Source organism: Varanus komodoensis, unplaced genomic scaffold, assembly GCF_004798865.1.
Source record: "Varanus komodoensis strain SLA01 unplaced genomic scaffold, ASM479886v1 scaffold71, whole genome shotgun sequence".
Classification (NCBI taxonomy): Eukaryota; Metazoa; Chordata; class Lepidosauria; order Squamata; family Varanidae; genus Varanus; species Varanus komodoensis.
The window spans coordinates 565,296-586,319 of NW_025336360.1; the positions used below are offsets into that span (position 1 = coordinate 565,296).

The window sequence follows — 21,024 nt, forward strand, 5'->3', positions numbered from 1 at the left end:
GCATGTGAATTGCTTTGGAATACTTTACTTGTGTAGGCGGCACGATGCATTTGGTTCTGTCGCGGTGGCTAAAAATAGACATTTCTGCTCGCTGGCCCATCCTGGGGAGGTGCTCGGGGGTTGCGCTCAGGCCGGCAAGAGGGAACAGGGTGTTCAGAGGGCGCAGGCACACGCATGGCTTGCCATCCCGAAGCCGTTCTCTCTGGATAAGAAAGTGTGACGCGTTGTGCGCTTGGCAGCGCTCTGTGTACGCTGGGCAAGCCTTCCGGTCGGGATCGACGCCCCCCTTGTTCTTCTCTTGGCCCCTCACGGCCCTGATCACGGAGTGGCTGCTCAGCTCGCTCCCAGCCCCTGCATGCTGCGGTCCCCGGACCCCGTTGCTGCAGGGAACGCTTTCACACAAAGAGGTTTCTAGTCGCTCACTGTTTGTTTGCTAAGACGCACCACACACCACACGTCGGGAGTATCAGATGTCCCCTGTCGGTGCTAACCAACGGAGCAGGAGCATCGAAACGGCGGTGAATGCCTTCTGCATTGGTATTATTGTTAACATTTAATCGCTTCTCGCCACAAAGAGCCGTCCTGACTTAACCCCACACACATACAGAAATCCATAAAGAATAGAACAGCAAAAAAGACCCACTTCAGCACAAGTTCTGGTCGCTGCATCACCAGGGCAAAAATCCGAAAGCAGCGAGACACTAAAAGTTAGCCATCCAGTCCACACAAAAATCACAACCTAGAATGAACTCCACAAAAGCAGTGGGGCTGTCATGTCTGTCCAAATGCCTGGGGAAGTTGGTACGGCCAGAAGGATGGACGTGCTCATGACAGCCTGGCTTCTTTGAGTTCCTTTAGTTATCACAGAAAAGAACCATTCCCAAGCTGCCAGAAGGTGCAGACGGAGGGAAAAGACCACTGTTCTCAGGAACTGGAAGGACTTGGACATGGAGATGCGGTCCTTCAGCTACTGGGGCCCCGAGCCATACTGTACCAGATCTTTGGCCCAATCTTTATTGCCCACTTTGCACAGTGGCTCTCTAGAGCTTGGAAGAGATGCGGAAAGAGAAAACATTTCTCAGAGGTGCTAGCCAAAAGAATTTAATTCAAGCCAGTGTGTTTTCAACCAGTGAGATGCCTCATCGTTATATATTTTTTTAAACAAAAGTACACTTATACAGAGTTCTTTGCACTGGAAATGGAACAACTAGAACCACATCTACTGCCTCAACTATTGTTAAAAATAGAATTCCTTTTATTCTTTTGATAATTTGCAAAGTAAAAAAGCATTGATGCAGATGGAAGAGGCGCAGCAGGCAAGTATTTCCCCATTATAAATGCTGCCAAAGATGCAGAAAAGCAAAGGTGAGCATAAGAAAAGTTGCAGAATCCACATTAAGGACAACTGAAGGCCATTAAAATGTGCAGGAATCTTCCTCAGGCAAGACGGAATAAAAAGCTCAGGAGGAGGGAAAAACTGGCCCGAGGGCGAAAGCTCCTTGTCTGCATGTTCTGAGTGCCAAAATGGAATCCGGAGGAAGGTCTCCAGACATTCACATTTCTCTCCGGAGGTCATGCGGTGGTTACAGGAAGTAACGGCTGCTTCTTCTCGGATTTAGAAAAAAGCTTCACAGAGGAAGGGATAAGGAACATGGCTTGGAACAAGTCCAAGGCAGGATAAAGATGGAATTTAGGACCTCAAAGAGTGAGGACAAGAGCAGGAAGGCAGATAAGTGAAGATTTCATCTGATATGGTCCCCTTACTTTGGGGCAGTGAGAAGCTCAGAGGCCAGACAGACAGCTTTTGGTTCCAAAGAGAGTCGTTCTTTAGATGTACATTTGATGGATTTTTAATCCCACTTTTCAGTGCATATCTTCACAATGTGGCTTTCGATTCATAATGGCAGAGTTAAGCATTGTTTCTCCAGCCGGTCAGGTCTGTGTTGAATACCAGAGTGCAGCCCGTCTAAATAAGTGCTGCTGTTTAAAGAACACAGTGCATCCAAGCATATGCAGAGTGCCCTTCCTCACTAGTGAGCAACTCCAGACAGTCTCTTAATCAAGGCGCGAATAGGATAGGTGGGAAATCTGACAGCCCAGTCTAAAAGACAAAAACGTATTGCAGGAAAAATGAAGCCACACAGGTTGTGCCGAGTCTCGTCAAACTGTGGCAGTTCTTCTCATTTGCCTGTCTCCTCCTTTCTTTTCAAATAACCCTTTTCTCTGGGTAACTTTCAGGTTTCTTACCAGAAAGACAGGTTTTGTTTGTACAGATCACACACAGAGAATTTTTCTGTCTGGCACCCGCAGAAATGATTGTTTGATTGGTTTTTGTTTGCTTGTTTTTTTCTTCTTCTTGTTCTCTGGACTAGTTTTGCATGCGTGTAAAATAATTGCAACTGAAAACTAAACAGCAGTTATTAAAACTGGCAGGGTAAATCCCTTTACAGCAGCATGGTACATTTGCATGCTGTTCCACAAAACATACACATTATTTTCTGACTGTCTTGTTTTTCCCATTGCAAACTTGTCTTTGAGTAAGATATAAGTGGGCATGGTGCCACTCTTCTGCAAGAACTTGGATGGTATCAAGTGTGTTTGCAACTAGAAACCGACTGCAGAGAATCCCGGCTTTCATTTGAGAAAAATTGGGAAAATCCTCCTAAGCTTGTTGGACTAAAGTTCAAGATTTTTCAGCATTTCAGCTTTATCGCATCTGTACAATTCCCCAAAGCACCGTAAACTTCCAGTGCCTACTTCCAGGTGAAAGATTTCGCAAATGTAGGGTAGTGTGTACACGAAGATAGGGTTAAGTTTCTCAGAAACATCAACAGTCACAGAAAAATTGCTTCCTAGTCAAGTGTTTATTATTATTAAGTTAAATTCAGTCATAGATTATTCATCCAGGCGGTTTAGGCCTTGTCTGCAAGAGCCTGAACTGAATTCATACTTACTCAGGAGAGTGGGCAAGAGGCAGAATACTCCCAGTAGTAGCACCAACCTTCCTGTAGGATGCAATGGGCATCAGGGGAGATGCACTGGCACATGGTGGCTGGAGTCTCTTTAATTCTTTCCCACGTTCTTTTGTCTCTCAGAGGGACAAAACAGAGGCACCTGTGTCTACCAGAAAACTTTTCCCGATCTTCCTAGCTTTGAATTGATGCTGCAAGACTGGGTTTGGAGAAATCTCAGTTAACCATACAGAATCCCATAGATTACAGATGCCTTTCAGTTTTGATGTTCTGTCTCACTTGGAAGTTGTTCAGTTTTTCAAATATTAAGTCAGACTTGGTTGGATGCCTGAGTTGCCAGCCATTGTCACAAAGAACTGGCCAACCAGGGTGTCCATTCTGGCAGTCAATCACGCTTTTCAGCATTCAAAAATTGCTTTCGTCCCTATCTTTGAAGACTGAACAGAAAAAGCCAGACTTAGCCGTACTGGTCCTGCCTAATAGCCATACTTCGAATGTTGTCTCCGGAATGAAGAATGGAAGTTGTTCTGTCTCAAGTTAAAGATTAGCCACAGTCCATATCTATCTGAACCTATTAAGCAAGGAACACTTTGGTGTCGTGTAGAAACATAGAAACAGAGCGAGTCAGAAGGGGTCTCCCGGGCCATCTAGTCTGACCCCAGCTCCAGCCGGCTCCACTCACAACATGCTCACCACGTGCATGTCTAGCCTATCTTTGAACACCCTCTGTAACATATCTTTATTGCAGTGCCATGATTCTCACACGCCTTGTTCTGAATTGATTCTGGATGACCTACAAGCGTTATTCAGGTTCTGGAGCTCATTGGCCTGGCCGTCTTCTTCTGACGTACCAGGAACACTTTGCCTGTGAAATCATTCATTCTCCCGTCTTTGCCACCGGCCTGCATGTGCCACAATGCAGCCACCGTGCCGCCACTGTGCCATCCACCTTAGTACAGGCGCCCAGCTGCATCCCCGCAGAGAACAGCCTCTGAGGAAGACCATCAAGCAGTACGGACCAAAGCCCTCCGGCACGGCACAGACTGACTCAGCTGATAAGGCTGTGGCCACTGAAACTCTGGTAGCCCCAGTGCATCAGGGCTTGTTTAAATAACTTGCTTCTTCCACGAGGCGAATAACGGAAGCACTTTTGCTCTGCGACCGTTTTCGGAGCAAGGCCGCTCGGATGCCCACCGTGGCCTGAACATTGGTGCTCTCTCCCGCGCTGCTCAGCTGCCCGGACGCCATTCCCGTCTCTCCAGGCCTGCATTCAGCACCGCTCCTCCCTGCTGCGATGGACAGGCACGAGGGCATCTCTCCCTCGTCTTGCTTTTTGTGTGCCTATTAAAAGCAAATCAGGGAGCGTGTTGGAGTGTTGAGTTGAGTTTAATGTAACACAGATGTGGGCACACCACCATGCATGCCGCTTTGCAGATTTTCAGCGTTTGGAATTGCATCAGCGTTGCTTGTTATTTACAGAATGTAACTTGAGACATCGGAGCAAATTGTAGATTAAAAAGAAGACAACGGCGACGAAGAAGGAGCAGAAGAATCAAGTGGTGTGGAATGCTGCTTGCTGTCCAGACCAAACAGCCCAGTTTGCCAAAAGCTGGTGGCCGGCGCCAATTAGTGCTATTCATGTTAGCACCAGCGGGACATAATTTAGAGAAGGTAGTTGACCTCCTTGTTGCCAGGTTGAGCATCACCGAAAGAAAGGGCAGCAGAGAAGTAAGAAACAGTGCACCTTTTGAATGGAGGTTGCTGCAGCAGGGGTGAAAACTCAGCCAGTGGATGAGCAAAGCGCATTTGATTAGTTTGCCCAGGAACCGGCCAATCATGCCATTCTTGGAAGCTGGCAGAAGAGTTTTGCCAGTTCCACTTGCCACTTGCCTTCCCCGGAGGAGGAACTTAGCCAGTTCCTAAAAAGCTGGCTTCTGGGCTGGGCCTTGGCCCCAACATCTAGCCCTAGCTGCACCACTCTTAGAAGGCCTGAGCAGACGGTGTCAAGTTTGTGCCATAATGTCTCAAAATCGGCGCATGAGAACAGGAGTGGCCGTGGACAGCGTGTCGTGGGATGCCACCTCAGCTGCCTTTCTTACCTGTTCGGAAGAAGTCTGCAAGGTGGCTACCCAGACTGCCATCTTGATTTTGATCCAGTGCTGTGAACTCTGCAGGAGAAAGGGCCACCCAGCGAGAGGGACGTGGCTTTGTAAGACTTCTCTACAGGATGTTCTCCTGTGCTGAATGGGAGCACGAGTGTCCCTTCTGTTTATTGTCGACGAGAGCAAACGCACCTAGTCTTTCATTCCATTCTCTAAATGAAGGCACATCATTGGTGTTCAAGCAGATGCGAGCTCCTTGATTCCTCCCTCCCTCACACACACACACACATCTCTAGATTGATTGCATTATGGGACTCATTGCTGAAGGAGGTGATTGGAGCCCTCCCAGTTGTAATATCAGCTCATTGTCTTTCGAAATGGCTGCTTTGGGTTGGTGGCTGTTTTTAGACGCCAATTCTTCCATGAGAAAATTATCTGTTGCGTGTGTGACTTTCTGGGAGAAGATGCTGCTGCGATAACATAGCAAAGGGCTGGTTTTGCCAAGTTGGCTGTGAAGCTTGCTGGACCAGTCACCCGCTTTTAATCAAAGCCACTTCATGGGTGGAGGATAAAAGGACGAAAGCGGGAATAAAAGGGTAGTTCTCTCTTTCGGCTAAATGTCAGATCAGGAGCTGATCCCTCATGGTTCCAGGTTCAAATCCTGGCGTGGGACGGAAGGCCTGACTTCCAGCGCTTGCACACGGCTGATCGGGTGATAGGTCTCCACAAGCTTTTGAGTGCTTGTTCACTTGCAAGCGCTGCTTTACTGGGTGGGTATTCAGAAGCAGCCTCTCCCCGCTGCCCCAAAGCTTCCTTCGGCTGCATGCGTGACCTTGGCCTTCGGATTCCAGGGGCAGCTCTTCCGCCTGTACGACAGGTGAAGCGCAATACCAACCGTGTCAGTCCGACTGAATGGTGCACATTACAGAGATCGGCTTTCTCTGTCGTAAAACTTGCGTTTCTTGAGCACGCGCCGCTGCTTCTCGATCCACCTGTGCGCACTCATGGCTGGTTTGCACGACCAGGTATGCCCCCAGGCTGCAGCAGGATGACCCGTTCTGGGGTTGTGCCACCTGGTTGCGGACAGCACTGGCCACAGCACCACCTTGACTGTTCGGACATTTGAGCAGCTCACAGTGGGCCCCACAGGGACCTAGTGAAGCAGCTCTGCGGGAAAGGAAGCCAGGGAGAAAGGCGGCTTGGAAGGTGATGTTTGAATTGCTCCTGTAGATGTAGCCAGTGGGAAAGGTGGATGAAAGAAAGAAGGTCTGTGCTTCCTAGTCAGGATCGGTGTTGCTGGGGCGGGGGGGTGGGGGGCAGCGCAGAGGGAGGGGGGAGGAAACGAGCCTCTGGAGAAAACATCTGCAGCGGGCCCGTCGGTTTTGTGTGCTGTTGCCAAGAGGCTTAAGCAGAAAACTCTAGTACAGTGCGGGATTGTTTGCCTCTCTCTAGATCAAACCACCAACAGCAGTTCAGTCCGCAGAAAGAGGGGGGTGGGCCGGGGCGGGGGCCTCACTTGCCGAGAACACGATTGGCGCGCCAGTCCTGCACCAAGGGGGTCTTCCAGATCGCTTCGGCAGCCTTGCAAGGGAAGCGCAGATGTACAACAGGGCCAGGTAGCGCCAGACAAAAGCTTGCGTGGAGTCCAGGGAATGCCACACGCTGAAGTGCAAGGCCAGGCGGGCTGCTTGGCTGGGGCTGGCTCCAGCCCCCGGGGAGGTGGGGCGCCGTGCTCTGCCATCCATGGGTCAAGGCGCTTTCTTGGAAAGCTGAGGCACGCTCCACGCCTCCAGTTTCTCCCCACGGCAAGGCCTTCTTCCTGTGCCGCCGCGGCACGTGTTGGCTAGAAAGGGGGGGCCGTGTAGGAGAGAAAGCCAGTGAGTCTAACTGGGCCTCGCCATGGAGGGGTGCTTTCGTGCCTCAGGCTTCCTGCCGCAATGACCCCAGGCTTGGTGCACGGCGCCCTGTTCCTCCCGGGGGCTGGGATGCCGCAAGGAGCGCGGCTCCGCGATGGGCACCCCTCACATGCAGTTCTTCGGCTCGGCCCACCCCAGCTGGCTCTGCTTGAATTCCGTCGGGTTCCGCCGGTGTTTGCCCACCCCCGGGGCACGCTGGGAGTCCAAGGCAGCGCGTCCCACCTTCCTCACAACCTCAGGCACGGCCTGCGCAGTCCCCTCCCCGAGCTGCTTGCGCCATCTAATGTGTTCTAATCGACAGGACGCCCGAGAGGGTGAGGAGGCCGCGGTGCTGCGCAGGCCCCCAGGGGCTTCTGCCTCGCTACTCCGAGACCCAGGCCGAAGGGCAGGAGCTGATGTTCAAGCTGACGGACAGCATTCAGGACGAATTGTAAGTACCGAGCCGGTGGCGTTCGGCATCCGCTTCGGCACATCATGGGACAAGCCCACCCTCACTTGGCGTTCCGTCCTCTTTTTCCTCCCATGTCATTGCGAGCGTCTCTTTCTTTCAATTCTCCCGATCCACCGGCCTGTCGTTTGCCATCCAGAAGCCACAGGCCCTGTGGCACGATTCACCTCTGCTCTCACGCCCCTCTCATTTCTCTTAGGAAGTCTCCCAGCGGGTTAGCTTGACTTGACACATAGAAACATCGAAGCATAGTGAGTCAGAAGGGGCCTGCCAAGCCATCCATTCTGATCCCCAGCTCCAGTCGGCTCTGCTCATGTAATCTCCAACATGCGGCTCTCCAGTCTTTCTTTGAACACCGAATGGGGCCTCACCGATGGGGCCTCCTCCACCTCCTGTGGAAGCCCATTCCATACCCTCGGGGTCCTCACCATCAGGAAGGTACTTCCTGACACCCAACCTGAAGCCCGGTTCCTTGAGCTTTTCCCCATTGGAGCACGTCCTTCCCTCCACCGCAGGTGAGATCAGGTCATGACCCTCCCCTGTGTGACACCCCTTCACATGCCTCTAAGTCCCTGTGAGATCCCCTCCCAGTCTCCTCTTCTCCGGGCTGAAAAGACCCAGCGCTCTCACTGCATATGGCATCCCCCAGCTGCCATCCTCGTGACCCTGCACTGAACTGATTCTCATTCTGACATTGTCATTGTCCTTATCTTCCCGAGGTGGAAACAAATTCAAGGAAATTAACCCTGTGTCCTTCCAATGCTTTGATACCTATTCCAAGCTTGAATTGGCTGTTTGTTTCTTTCTTTCTGTTCCAGTCCTCCTTCCTTTTCCTATCTAAAGTATCCATGACCAAAAGGCAGGTTATAACCGTTCAGCATGCAGTCCTGTGGAAGTTTAGACAGGGAACAAGCCTCCCAGCATGGGACAGCCTTTTTTCTGCCTAAATTTGTGAGGGTGGTGCCTTAAGGCACTTTCCCTTGGACCATCTACTGGTACATTTTGGCTTAAAAATGCAATGAAACAGGCAGGAAACAAGGAATCACATGCCTGCCTCCTTCCCTTCTGCTGTGTCTCAGTCTGTGGGGGTCGTCACCTGGCTGGACTGAGAGCCTAGGAACCCTCCTCCCTGTCCCAACTGAGGAGGTACACCTGGACATGACACGGTTCACGTGCCGTGTGACTGGCAAGCTCGCCGTGTGGCGTGTGGCAAGCTCACGGGTAGGCATGTCAAGAGCAGAGCTGGCCAGAGCCGGGGGTCAGACTAGGTGGCCCGGGAGACCCCTTCTGACTCGCTCTGTTTCTCTGTGTCAGGAGTACTGAGCTGCGAGGGCATGTGCCTTCTCGGAAGCACCACACGAAGACCAAACCTTGGGGATAAAATACTTGCACCCTCCGGCTTGAGTTCCTGATACTGGGGGGAAGTCCAGTGCTGCTCAAAGCACCACTGGTGTCCCGGCCCATTTTTTTCCCTGAAGCTCACGCAGCAGTTGAGGCTGCGCAAAGAGGGACTGGCCCCTTGGAGAAGGGCCGTAGCCAAAGCCGGGGCGCACGGTGAGCACGTGCAGGCGCCCTGAAGCGCCGGTTGGGCTTCAGCAAGCCCTGGGGAAGGGACCAGGCTCCCCCCCACGACCCCATGGATCCCACAGGCCGCCCCAGTGGACCCTTGCAGGCCTGCCTTCCGTGCCTCCCTCCACAGACACATTTCATAACACACTGGAAGCCGTTAGGGTGTGGGGGAGGTTGTGGCGCCTCCATGGAGTCCAGCCCACTTCCGCTCATCAGGCTTCTCTCTCGTGCTCGGCCCTGGCTCAGGAAGCGGACCGAGCCAAGCGAAAGCCTGCAAATGCTGGCAGAACCCCCTTCGTGCTACCCGGCACCCTTCCTCCAGCAAGCCGCGGGCACGGGAGAAGGATGCTGCCGGTGGGCCTGCCCAGTCCCCGGTGGGCACCCTGCAGGTGCTTGGCGTGCCCAGCGCTGGGTGGGACCCGGTGCCGTGAGAACGCAGGTCAGACTCTGGGGAGCCGCGCTGCCGGGAATCCATCCTGCAGTGGCTTCCTCGCACCCCCCTCGTGCCAGGCTCTCCCTCGGCAGGCAGGGCAAGAAAACGAGGCGGGGGGTTGCGGGGGGGGGGCGCTGGCCGAAGCAGTGCGGGAGAAGGGTGAGGACGAGCATGGCTGGGACTGTGCAGGATGGAAACGCGAAGTGAAGAGAGGGGACAGAGGGAGGCCGCCAAAGGGGAGGTTCTGTGTGACCAAAGAAGCCTGTAAAGGGGGGGGAGGGGAGCAAAGCAGTTTGCTCCATTCCCCCTCCCTCCCAGCCTCTAGCATTACTATTTCTGCCCCCACCCCACACGGGCATGTGATGCACCCCTACAGACTTGCCGGGCCCCACACCGCGTCCCCGAAGCAGCGTCTCTGCTGGCAGCCATTTTGTGGGGGTCGCCCCCACAGCGTCCCCAGTTCCCCAGTGGGCTGCCCACAGCTGTCAGGGGACCCCCAGCGCACTCGGCGTCGCCCTCCTCGGATGCCGGGCGCAGCAGCTCCGTGGGAGAGCACACCTCCGAAGCCAGGCGTCTCTCGCTGCTTCCCACCACCTCTTCCACTTCTCACTGGCTTGCGTTTCCGAGCACATGGTTTTCCTCTCCCCTCCACCCCAGACAATTGAAATCAGCACCAGGTACTCCCATTTCACTGGTCTAAATTGCCCATTCGTCAGAGCGTTCGCCCTCGGTCACCGCAGCCACGCAGGCAGTGGCGGCTCTTGTCGTGGGACCCAGAGCAAACCCGCAGCCCCCCCGCACCTTCCACCGCCGCCACGGTGCCTCCAGCAATGATTGAAATCCCTAATGCTCTGCATATTTTCTTCAGAATAAATCCATAAAAGAAAGCTTTAATACCTTGCTCTACTGTTCCAGCTAAATGTTTCCACATTTTTTTCCAGCTAAGTCCACTGTTTCACTTCTGGAAAACATTGTTGTGTAATTAAATTGCTTCCTGATGTTGGAGGGGTGGGAGAAGAGGTGGAGGAGCATCACGCCATAAATCCTCCAGAGATCGTGCTGCTTCTGCTTTGTTCTGTGGGACCGTGTTTTGGTTTTCGGTGTTTTTGTTTTTCTGTCTCTGTTTTTTTGTATTGCTATGTGTTAGCAATTCCAAAATGTAGGGCTTTGGGGAGGGTGGGGAGGGAGGCGTGCTGCACAGCGAGTTTTCAAGGTTCACGGGAAGGTTTGGCAGCCGATTCTGGAGGGAAAGAGGCATGTCAGGAAGCGGGAACGAGCCGCGATGTGTGACTCAGGCCCAGCACAAAACAGGATTTTCCGACAAACAGTTCTGCTGGGCCGCGCTTGCACTCCGAGGGCTCCCTCTCTGCACCGTGCCCGAGCGGCTTAGCCAAGCTGACAACATCTCCCACTGCCTGGAAGTGCGCCCCTTTTACCGCAACCGACACCCAGCACCAAGCCTGGGCATATTTTCCAGGAAGTGAATCCCGTTGTTTTTCAGCACGGCTTACTTCCAGGGTAACCATATGCAGACTTGCAGCCAGCTTCCAAGCACGTGCGCACGCGCACACACACACGCACGCACGCACGCACACAGGATTCAGGTGCTAGTCGGCAGTCCTGGGCAGGCTTCCTTGGAAATCAGCCCCATTGAACTCGGAGTTCTGCTTGCAAGCATGTTTAAGAAGAGGGAGCTGGGCCATGCCGTGCTTTCAAAGGCACCCTTCAGCCGTCTTCCTCTGAGCTAAGTAGCTGGAGTGTACGCCCTTCCAGATTCCAGATGGCTCGATCCTGGGATCTCTAGGGTATATGGGAGAAGGTGAACAGCCTAGCATAGTTAATCCAGCTGATTTGGGCAATCACACGGGTCTAGGCATGGAAGACCCCAAAGGTGCTATCAGTGGGTGCGGAGCTGGAACTCGTTCTTGCCTACGCAAGTTTGCTCTGCTCTGGACTGAGCATGTACTCAGACTGGGCAAGCAACTAGGTGAGCTGGTGAGCTGTTTTATGGCCAGGCCCCCGTCAAGGATCAGCCGAATCCTGCTCCCAACGCGCTATCTTCACTTGCCAGGGTCCCGTCCAGCCTTCCAATCCCTTGTTCTGCCCGGTCCCCTTCTCTTTCCTCTTTATATCTTATCCTACCTCTTCGCTGCTCCCCTGCACCCTGGAACGTGGTGTCAGGCGCTCACAGCTTCAGGCCAGGCTTCCTGACTTTTGCAGCTTCATCGCAGTGGAGAACATAGAGAGCTTCTGCGTCATCATCTCGTCCAAAGCCGTTTATTTCCTGAAGAGTGCGGAGTACATGGACCGGGAGGCCATCTTCCTGGAGGTGAAATACGAAGACCTCTACCATTGCCTTATCTCAAAAGACCACGGGAAGGTCTACGTGCAGCTGACCAAGAAGGCCGTGAATTCAAGCAGTGGCGTGTCCATGCCGGGCCCGTCCCATCAGAAGCCCATGGTAAGGCATGGACGCAGCTCGAGCTCCAGTGCTCTCCGGTTGTTGCTCTGTGCAGAGGGAAGAGGGCTTTGCTTGGAAGTGGCTTTTCTTCTGTTTGCAAGGAAAATTCTTTGGGGTCTCTCCGGGTTCTGATCCGGGAGACAAAGCAAGAGGCCTTCCCCCTTCGGGCATAGCACCTAGCTTGTGCAGTGAATTAGAAGCAACTATTTAAAAAGCAACATTCACAGTAGTTTTCCAATAGCCAGCAGACTTCAGGAGTCAGACAGAACTACCACTGAGTCCCAGTCCCCAGAATCACAACTTGGAGCATCAGGGCTGGGTTGGCGGAGTCAGTTTGCTTCCGTCGGGAAGCGATTGGGAGTTGGTAACCCGCCAGTCTACTTTGAAGCTTCCAGAGGTTTACCAGCAGGCCCTGATCAGGTCCCTTCTCACCTCTGTGGGCAAAACACAGGTTGGGTTCCAGGGGTGAATCTGCAGGTACCTCTTGACTCCCAGTTACCCCACAATATAACAATAGAAAGGCCTTTTCCCATTCAGAATGAAGGTGCCAGAATTGGTGTAGCTTGGAAGAAATCAGTGGTGGATTTGTGGGTAGGGTAGTTGAGTCAGTTCTAGTACAGCAGCCAAAAAAAGGAAAAACCTGGGCTGAGTTTATGTTTAGCAGGAACCCTATTCCTTCATTCTAAGGTAGGAGCAAACGTCTCTCGTTCTTTTTCTGTTTTCACTTCCATTTCTGATTAACCGCGGTTTGTCCTGATCCCTGATCATGGACAAACGGGGGTTCGCCCTCACTATTTTTGCTGTAGGTGTTGAAGCTTTTTATGAAGAAACCTAATGCATCAATTGTACACTGCATTTATATCCCACTTGTTTTTCCCTTGTGGGAAATGCCATGCAGCTTACATAGCCCTCAGCTCCATGTAACCCTTCGAGGGAGGTTGGGCTGAGAGTGCGTGACTGGCCCCAAGCCACCCAGGGAGCTCCATGGCTGACTGGGGACTCGAACCCCAATCTCCCCGGTCCCCAGTCCAGCACTCACCACCCCACCATGCCGACTCCAAAAGCAGCACCGATGGTTCTGCAGTGTTGAGCGAGTGTTGCCATTGGTGGCCTCCCGGCTTCTAGTCAGAGGAGAGCCCCGAACCATCCTGCCACCTACAACCACCTTAAAACCCAAATGGACCCACTGATAAGAGGACACCCAGCCATCTTTTAAGGTTTAGTCCTCACAATCAGATAATAAGTTGATGACTCATCTCTGGCAGTGCTTGTTACTTTTGCTTAAGGAGTTAATTTGCTTCCAGACGTGATAGAATCGTAGAATAGTAGAGTAGGAAGGGGCCACGGAGACCATCGAGTCCAACCCCCTGCTATTGCAGGACACCATCCCACTCAAGATGGCTGTCCAGTTTCTTTCTGAATGCCTCCAGTCTGGGAGCGCCCCCCACCTCTCCAGGCAGCTGGTCCCACTGTTGCATCGCTCTGACATTGAGGAAGCTTTTCCTGATGTCCAGCCTGAATCTGGGTTGTCGTAACTGGAATTGATCATTCCGTGTCCTGCACTCTGGGATCAGCAAGGAGAGATCTTGACCTTCCTCTTTGTGACAGCCTTTGAGGGACTTGTAGAGGGATCTCAGGTCCCCCTCAGGCTTCCCTTCTCAAGGCTGAACATGCCCAGTTCCCTCAATCTCTCCTCACAGGGCATCGTTTCCAAACCCTGGATCGTTTCTGTTGCCCTCCTCTGGACCCTTTCTAATCTTCCTGCGTCTCTCTTAAACCTTGGTGCCCAGAACTGGACACAGCGCTCCAGGTGAGGACTGACTAGGGAGGTGTATCGCCTTTTTCATTGTGCGGTTTGATCCACGCAGGTCCACGTGACGGCTGAAGAGCCCGCAGTGAAACTCTGCCAAGAGATCAACTATGCAAAGAGCCTTTTCTATGAGCAGCAGCTCATGCTGCGATCCAGCGAACACCAGGAGCAAGCCGAGATGGACTCCTGACCCGGATGGAACGGCGAAGGGGGGTGCCGCCTCTCTGCTCCCGAAAACCAGAAAACAAGGCAGAGCCTTCACCTGGAAGTGTCTCCCCCGAGCTAGTAAGCCAAGGACTCGGCAACGGAAGATCTTGGCCGTGTGGAGCACGTCGGGCCCCGAGATCAAAGACACATTTGCCCTACGTTTAGTGATAGAAAAAGCCCTGTATTTTCTTACTGTCTGCGTTCTGTGTGCAGTATATGCATATAACGCAACCTGTTGCAACACACACATGCAATATGTGTTATATTATGTACAACTGTGTTTGTGTAAATAAGAAAGTATGAAGGGTGAAGTGCGGGTGTACAAAGCTTTATTTCCTGTAAAGAAATTAAAGGAGAGGTTCTATTAAGTTTTCTGTTGCACTGATTCTGACCTTTTTGGAGCAGCCCGTGTTTCTCTTTCGAGAGGGTGAGGAAGCGAAGTGCACAATGTGAGACGCCGGAAGGAATGCCTGGAGCCGGTCACGCGGGTGGGGACAAGACACGGCCGCCTTCATTTTTGGTGCACAGCGCTCGACTGTCCTGCTGGGGCCAAGATCTTTTCCTCTTTCTGCTTGCTCTGCGGGCCTTTTGCTGCTTGGAAAGACAAAGATGCGCAGGGGCTGCCACACTGAGGAGGGGGCGCCACATGGAGCGTTTTCACTCTCTCAAATCACACACGTGCGCACGTTCTTTTATCTACCATGTCTGATTTCTCCTAGGTCACCAGAAACCCAGCACAAGGAGACATGCGAATGCTCTTTACCAACTGAGTACCATTTTTTAACTCACATTTTGAGATGTTCACTTTATAAGGACGTGATGTGAAAGAATATTTAGCGGTGTCTTTTTGGAGCTTAAACGGCGATACCTCTTCTATCGCAGGGTAGTCGTTAAGGGTAGGATAATGTTTGGCCCACACGTTTGACCTCTACAAATATCGGCCTTAAGAAGAAAATGGACCGGGGGAAAAACACTTGAGAAGACCGAAAAGTAGCCACTCTCTTTGTTGGAGAATAAATGGAAGTTTATAAATTTAGTATTGCAATCCTGTGAGGATGAATAAATACTGCAGCTGCTCTTTTGTCTTCGTGGTCTTTTGAGAGCAGCAGTGAGCGCCAAGTTGGCTCCCAGCACTGGAAGTCTGGGATGGGTCCATGGCGTGGTCCATGTTTAACTCTGGTACCTCCAGCAAGGTCTGGGCAAGACTCTGAAGCTTTGCAGAGCCAAGGGCGGAGTGCCCATCCAGGGCAGAGGCTGGCCAGTGTTGAACCAAACGGGCTGGTGGCATCCAGGCTAGACTTGGTGCCCGTTCGAGTCTGGCTCCAATGTGCCAGGGTGCGACTTTAAGCTTAAACCAAACAGGTTGCAAGCTTTAGCTCATGTGACCTCTCCACTCGCCGCATCAGCTTCAACACCAGGCTGACGACTCCCTTCCTGGAGAACTTCCTGGACATACGGAATGCCATCGTGGCCTCTGGGTTGATGGATCCAACTCCTCCGACGTCTTCTGTGTTTGCCCTCACGCTCCAAATACAGAGGCACTTGAGAGGAGGAGGAAGGTTGCGTGCAAAGCACATTGTGGAGGGACAGTTTTCCATCAGCGAAGTAGCTTTCCCCTGAATTGTTCCCACGTCTGTGCTACTCTGCCCTAGTCGCTCGTAACGACATGTCAGCCGACAGCCAGGTGCGGGAAACTCCATGTGGAATGTGTCGTGTGGAAGCTTCTTTGTTCTGGTTTTTCCCATCGCTCTGCCTTTCTTCCTCTTGCACGGAACCCAAAGCAGCATAGTGGATTCCCGTCCTCCCCATTTTACCCTCACAACAACAGCCCTGTGAGGGATGCTTGGCTGAGCGTCCCTGGTTGGCCACAAGGAGCTTTATGGCTAAGTGGGGGTGCGAACCCAGCGCTGCCAAGTCCCGGTCCAGCATTCTACCTGAGGTTCGCAGCTTCATCGCAGGGGAGGATACAGACCGTGTCCGCCTGTTATTTCATCCAAGGCTGTTTGCTTCCTGAAGTGGCTATTCCGAAAGTGGCTTCCACTTGTTTGGGTGGAAGGAAGAAGCATTTACTTGGATGTTGATTTCATGTCTTTTTTTCCAACAAGGAAACCCTGTTTTGCCACAAAGGTTATAATTCGAGAGAGAGAGAGACTCCCATAAGGGATGGCAGCACAGTAGTCCTCCTTCCTTGCATCTGTTCATCTTTTCACACTCAGAAGCCCCTGGCTCCAGCGAATCTTTAGAGGATATCGAAAATGTGCCAGTAAGACGAACCAGGCAGGATGGGAATAGCGCATTCTCTGCAACATGACTGTACCCTGCTCTTCTTTTCTCTTTACCACCAAGGCAATTCTGAAAATACAGGGCCACCCCTGTTCTGGCCACCCCAACAGCCCCCGAGCTGCCTTAGGAAGCCCAGATTTATGGACTTTGACAAGCTGCAATCTAAACAAACATGGAGACCTGCATTTCGCTCACCATGAAGCCAGTAACGCTTTTAGTTAAGTGCTTGGAGATGGACCAGGTGACCAGATGCTTTAGATGGAGTTTCCTGGGCATTCCAATGGGCACTTACTAACAGTCCATGGGATAGCGATGGTACCAGGGGGTGCACAAGGCTGCAGTTTAATGCAGATTTCTGGGAAAGTTTTGGCATTTCTATCAGCGTGACAAAGACACCACCTTTGACCCAGGCCTTTGAGAAGGTAAGTATCCACTTGGCTTCCATCCCAGGCTTCAGAATCTATTATATTTGGAAATTCCTCCAGGGGGGACTTCCCTATAGCCTAAGAAACATGAACTACAGATCTGTCATCACTTCTGATACCTCAGCTCCCGCCAGGTATTCCATTGTCTTGGTTTGGAATGAATATTCAGGAGCATTCAGGCAAATGCAGATGCGTCATTGATACAGAAGTAGCATTTGGTCTCTGCAGATTACTGGATAGGAAGTTCACCAAGTAGGTTTGCATGCCTGAAAACTAAGCTGCTGCTGCTGCTAAGCAGTTGGTGCTTCTGCTGTGGGGTTGTGGGCTGGGTTCATGCATCATGACAAGAAACCCTGCATGGTTTCCCTGGTGTTTTTTCCCTGGAGGTTCCAGACAGGCGATTCCGTGGTTTTTACACTAGTGTGGTTTCCACCGTCCATGTTCAGTCCTCCTGCCATTGGCACATATCCCATCAACCCTGAAATTCAATCCCACACTGGATGGCGGGAGTAACTCCTGCATCAGCTGCCACTCTGCCCAAGGGACTCTCTGGTAGCTGCACAGCAGGACTGTGGAAACCACCGTGCTGGGTTCAGATGATCAGAGAAACCATGGCGACGCAGAGAAACAATAGAACAAAACACTGTTTCTTATTGTGGTTTCTAAAAACCAAATGTACCACGCTGAAGTACCACAGCAGGTTTCGGATGACACAACAGACTGGCCTGTGCAAGAAAGCACTACAGCGTGTCATGTTGTGTGAACTGGCCCATAGGCTTGCTTCCTATGCTGGGTGAGCACAGCACTTCTCAACTAGATCATCTAAAAATGTTTTAATTAATTAATTAATTAATTAATTGGAAGAAAGTGCTTAAATTCACCTGCACAACCCAGGTTAACATTGGAGACCTTCTCCCTTTACTGGAGACTGAGAGATGGTCCTTGGAGGAGGCCGTATGCCCTGCTTAAGTGGACAGTGTTGCGTTCTTCAGGTGGTACCAGAACATGTAGCCTGCACCAGTAAGCGGTGCAAAATGGACTCGTGATGGAAACGGGATACTGGGCTAGATGGGCCTGTGCTCTGGTCCAGTCGTCGTCTTAGACATTCCGCTCCAGTGACCCCAAGGGAATTTGCTCTGGAGAATGCCATAGGCAGAAAGTTACTGCAATTGCTTGTGCACTGAGCTCAGGAGAGGAAAGAGCTTAAGCAAACACCATTAGCCACCTCGGCCGCCTCTGTGTGTGTGTGTAAAATATATGATTCCAGCATGAAACTCCTGCTGTGAACCTCCTGTTGATGTTGGCACTTCTACCACATTACTAAGTGAATAAACATAGTGTTTGAATTCCAAGGCCCATAGCTTAAAATATCTCGCTCCTCTGCTCCCTCCTCCCTGCTCCATTCCCCCTTTTCCTCTAAAAAGCTCAAACTGTGTGGTTTCTGGGCACCACCACCACCACACACACACACACACACACACACACACGCCTGCACGCAGAAAGGTCTTGGTAGCCCTCAAGGACTTGCGTGTGCTGTTTGCAGAATGGAAAAAAAGCAGCTTGGTCAAACACGTGCCTGTAACCACTGCCTGTTGTGCCTGCCTGGGGAAAGTCTCCTGGACGTGTTTTTGTGCATGGCTCTAAAGATCCCTTCCACAGAACAGGGGTCTCCAGGTAATTCCAGCCACTATTATTTATTATTTATTTATTCGGAATACTTACATGCCACCCCATTCGCAAAAGCCTCGGGGCGGCTTCCAATACAAATAAATAGCTCTACAAATACATAAAAAACTGGAAACATCCCGGCATAAATATAAAATCAATAAATAAATTCAAGAATTAAAATAGCGTTTAGCTAAAAAGGTCTTGGCCTGGCGCCGAAAAACAAATGACGGCGCCAGGCGGACCTCTCTGGGGAGTGCATTCCATAGATGGGGCGCCACCGCAGAGAAGGCCCTCCTCCAGGTACTCACCCTCCTAATATCTTTCACGGAGGGCTCCCGGAGAAGGGCCTCTGCCGCCGATCTCAAGGGGCGGGAGGGCAGATATGGCACAAGCGCTCCTTCAGGTAACCAGGTCCCAAGCCGTTAAGGGCTTTATAGGTGATAACCAGCACCTTGAATTGGGCCTGGACTTTGATGGGTAGCCAGTGAAGCTGATGGAGGACTGGGCTTATATGAGAACAACGCCCAGTCCCCGTCAGCAGCCTGGCCGCTCTGTTTTGCACCATCTAGTGAGCCGGGTGGACGTGTGTGGGCATAGGAAAGCACCCAGTGTTGCCAGGATGCATCCGCTTCCAGGACAGGCTCCGTTCTACTTCCTCCAAATACTGAGAGGGATGAAATTACAGGCCGTCGAGAGGGGCAGACGCCTCCTGACAGTAATGCAGGTGCCATCCCGTCTGCCCCTCTGCTGCCACCCTCTTCAGATACGTCCAAATCGGGAACATAGCAAAGTAGCGTAAGAGAATCTTCGCCTGTGACTCAGGGCGTGTTTACACACAGAGAGACCATGGGGTTACAGCTGTTGGCCATGCCCCCTTCCAGGAAAGCATGGGGCGATCCGTACGTGAGTACAGAGCATGGTGCTTCTCCGTGTAGTGGGAAGTTCTGGAGCCCAGCAGGGATTTTCCACGGGTGCCGTGAACGTCAGTCCAGGGACGGGCACCTTCTCCTCTCTGAAGCTTGGTGGCATGGCTAGACAAGGCCGAGCAGGAATAAGACCCTGTTGTCCATGGACCAAAGGACCTCCAACCTAGCCTTCCGGACTCTCCCTGAGCCCTGCCCGTCCCTGGTCCTGACCCAGGCTATCCATCCTCCTCATTCCAGCCGATTCCACCTCCGACAGATCTTGCCCAGATGAAAAGATCCATGGAGGCACCCATCTGTGCTGCACAGGGAACGGTGGAAAGAGCCGCTTCTGTAACTCAGTCGCCACAGGCTCTGGCCGCGACTGCCAGTGGACTGCAGCCCCCACGGCAGCTCGGCTGAAGCACGGCCACCCTGTTCCATGTAGGTGCTGGCTGAAGCCCCCAACCGCCCTGCTTGCAGAGTTGCGCAGTTACAGGGGTGTTGGCAGCAGAGGCGCAAAAGCACTGAGCGGGTGCGCTGGCCACGCAGATTTGGCATGCGCCGGGCCGATGAGAGGCAGTCCCGCTGCCCGCCTCACCGGGAAGCCTTTGAGCGCCGTCGTGAGAGCACTCCCCGGCCGGCGGCGGCGGAGGTCCCTTCCAGGCCCCGCGGGGACCTGCCTCTCATGGCCGACCGAGCCTGCGTGCCGATTCTCCGGGCCTCGCGCCGAGCCGCTCTGGCCGCCGGAGCAGCTCAGCCTGAGAGCGAGAGCCGACCGGAGGACTCCTCCATTACTCTTTTTGATTGACACTTTAATGAGGGTACGAGGGGTCGCCCCCCTGCTGGGGGGCCGGTTCATGCCCCGTTTATCTCACAGTCCATGTAAGCCGAAAATAGCCGCCGGGCCGCGTTTCACCGGCCTGTGACCCGGCAAGCCCATCGTGATGGATTGAGTGGCTGAGGCAAGTTGGCAGCTAAAGCGTGTGGCAACAGTTTCTTTCTGTCGGCGCGACACAATGGGCTCGCTGATCCCGGGCTTTCCATTCAGGAGCTGCTCCGTCCGGGAGCAGCTCAGTTCCGATGGGGGCGGGGGAGCGCCAGCCGGGGGGCTCCCTTCGCCCAGGCTGCCCCTCGGCTGCTGGGGCCGGGGAACGGGGGGCCCGCTGTGCCGGGGGGAAGCAGAGCACAGGGAATGCCGCCCCGGCAGTGTCGGGAGAGCGGGAGAGGGGAGCACGTTGGCGCTGGCTCTCCGCACCCTGAAACGCAGCCCTCACGGGGCGTGAGTGCGCGCAGGGGGTGCGTGGGAAAGCGTGCCGGGCTAGTGGAGGCTCAGCGATGGGGGATCATGGTGTGCAGCCCTCTGGAGAGAGGTGACGTGGAGAACGTGTGGCTGGCTTGCCCACCACCGTGGGCTCAGGGCTGTTTGTGGCTGATTGTTGTTTGTGCGGCACCGTGGGGCGGGAGGGCACATGGGAGGGATGCGAAACGCCAGTGGGGGCCACAGGGCTCGGCTGCTCCACCGGATAGTTTAGCTTTCCGTTCACACGACGGCCAACCAGCCACACGTGGACCTGAGTGCAACAGCACCCTCTCGCCCATGCTCCCCAGCCACTGGTGTACACACACGCATGACCTGAGGGCCCTCCAGAACCGTAAGAGTGCATTGCACCGTTGCACCCACCGAAGCTGACCAGCCTGGCCGTTGAATCTTATTCAGTTCCGGTCCACCTCCTTTTCCGCCTCACCTGAGGTCCACTGGAGGTGCAGGGCTGTCCCTGTGTGTGTGTGTGTGTGTGTGTGTGTGTGTGTGTGTGTGTGTGTGTGT

At 53.1% G+C, this 21,024-nt stretch overlaps 1 protein-coding gene across 9 annotated transcripts in view; it reads left to right on the forward strand.

The window, feature by feature from the left end:
• Positions 1–14,286, forward strand: part of VPS13D (vacuolar protein sorting 13 homolog D) — a 139,047-nt gene extending 124,761 nt beyond the window's left edge. For 8 of the 9 annotated variants that reach the window (XM_044452254.1, XM_044452259.1, XM_044452260.1 and 5 more), the window contains 3 exons: positions 7,292–7,420; positions 11,661–11,901; positions 13,770–14,286. In XM_044452254.1, the coding sequence (XP_044308189.1) occupies positions 7,292–7,420; positions 11,661–11,901; positions 13,770–13,901 (502 nt within the window). In that variant the 3' untranslated portion in view covers positions 13,902–14,286. Of the gene's footprint in view, positions 1–7,291; positions 7,421–7,637; positions 7,785–11,660; positions 11,902–13,769 lie in introns of those variants that run through there. The other variant, XM_044452261.1, reaches the window with a different exon arrangement.
• Positions 14,287–21,024: the final 6,738 nt, after the last annotated feature.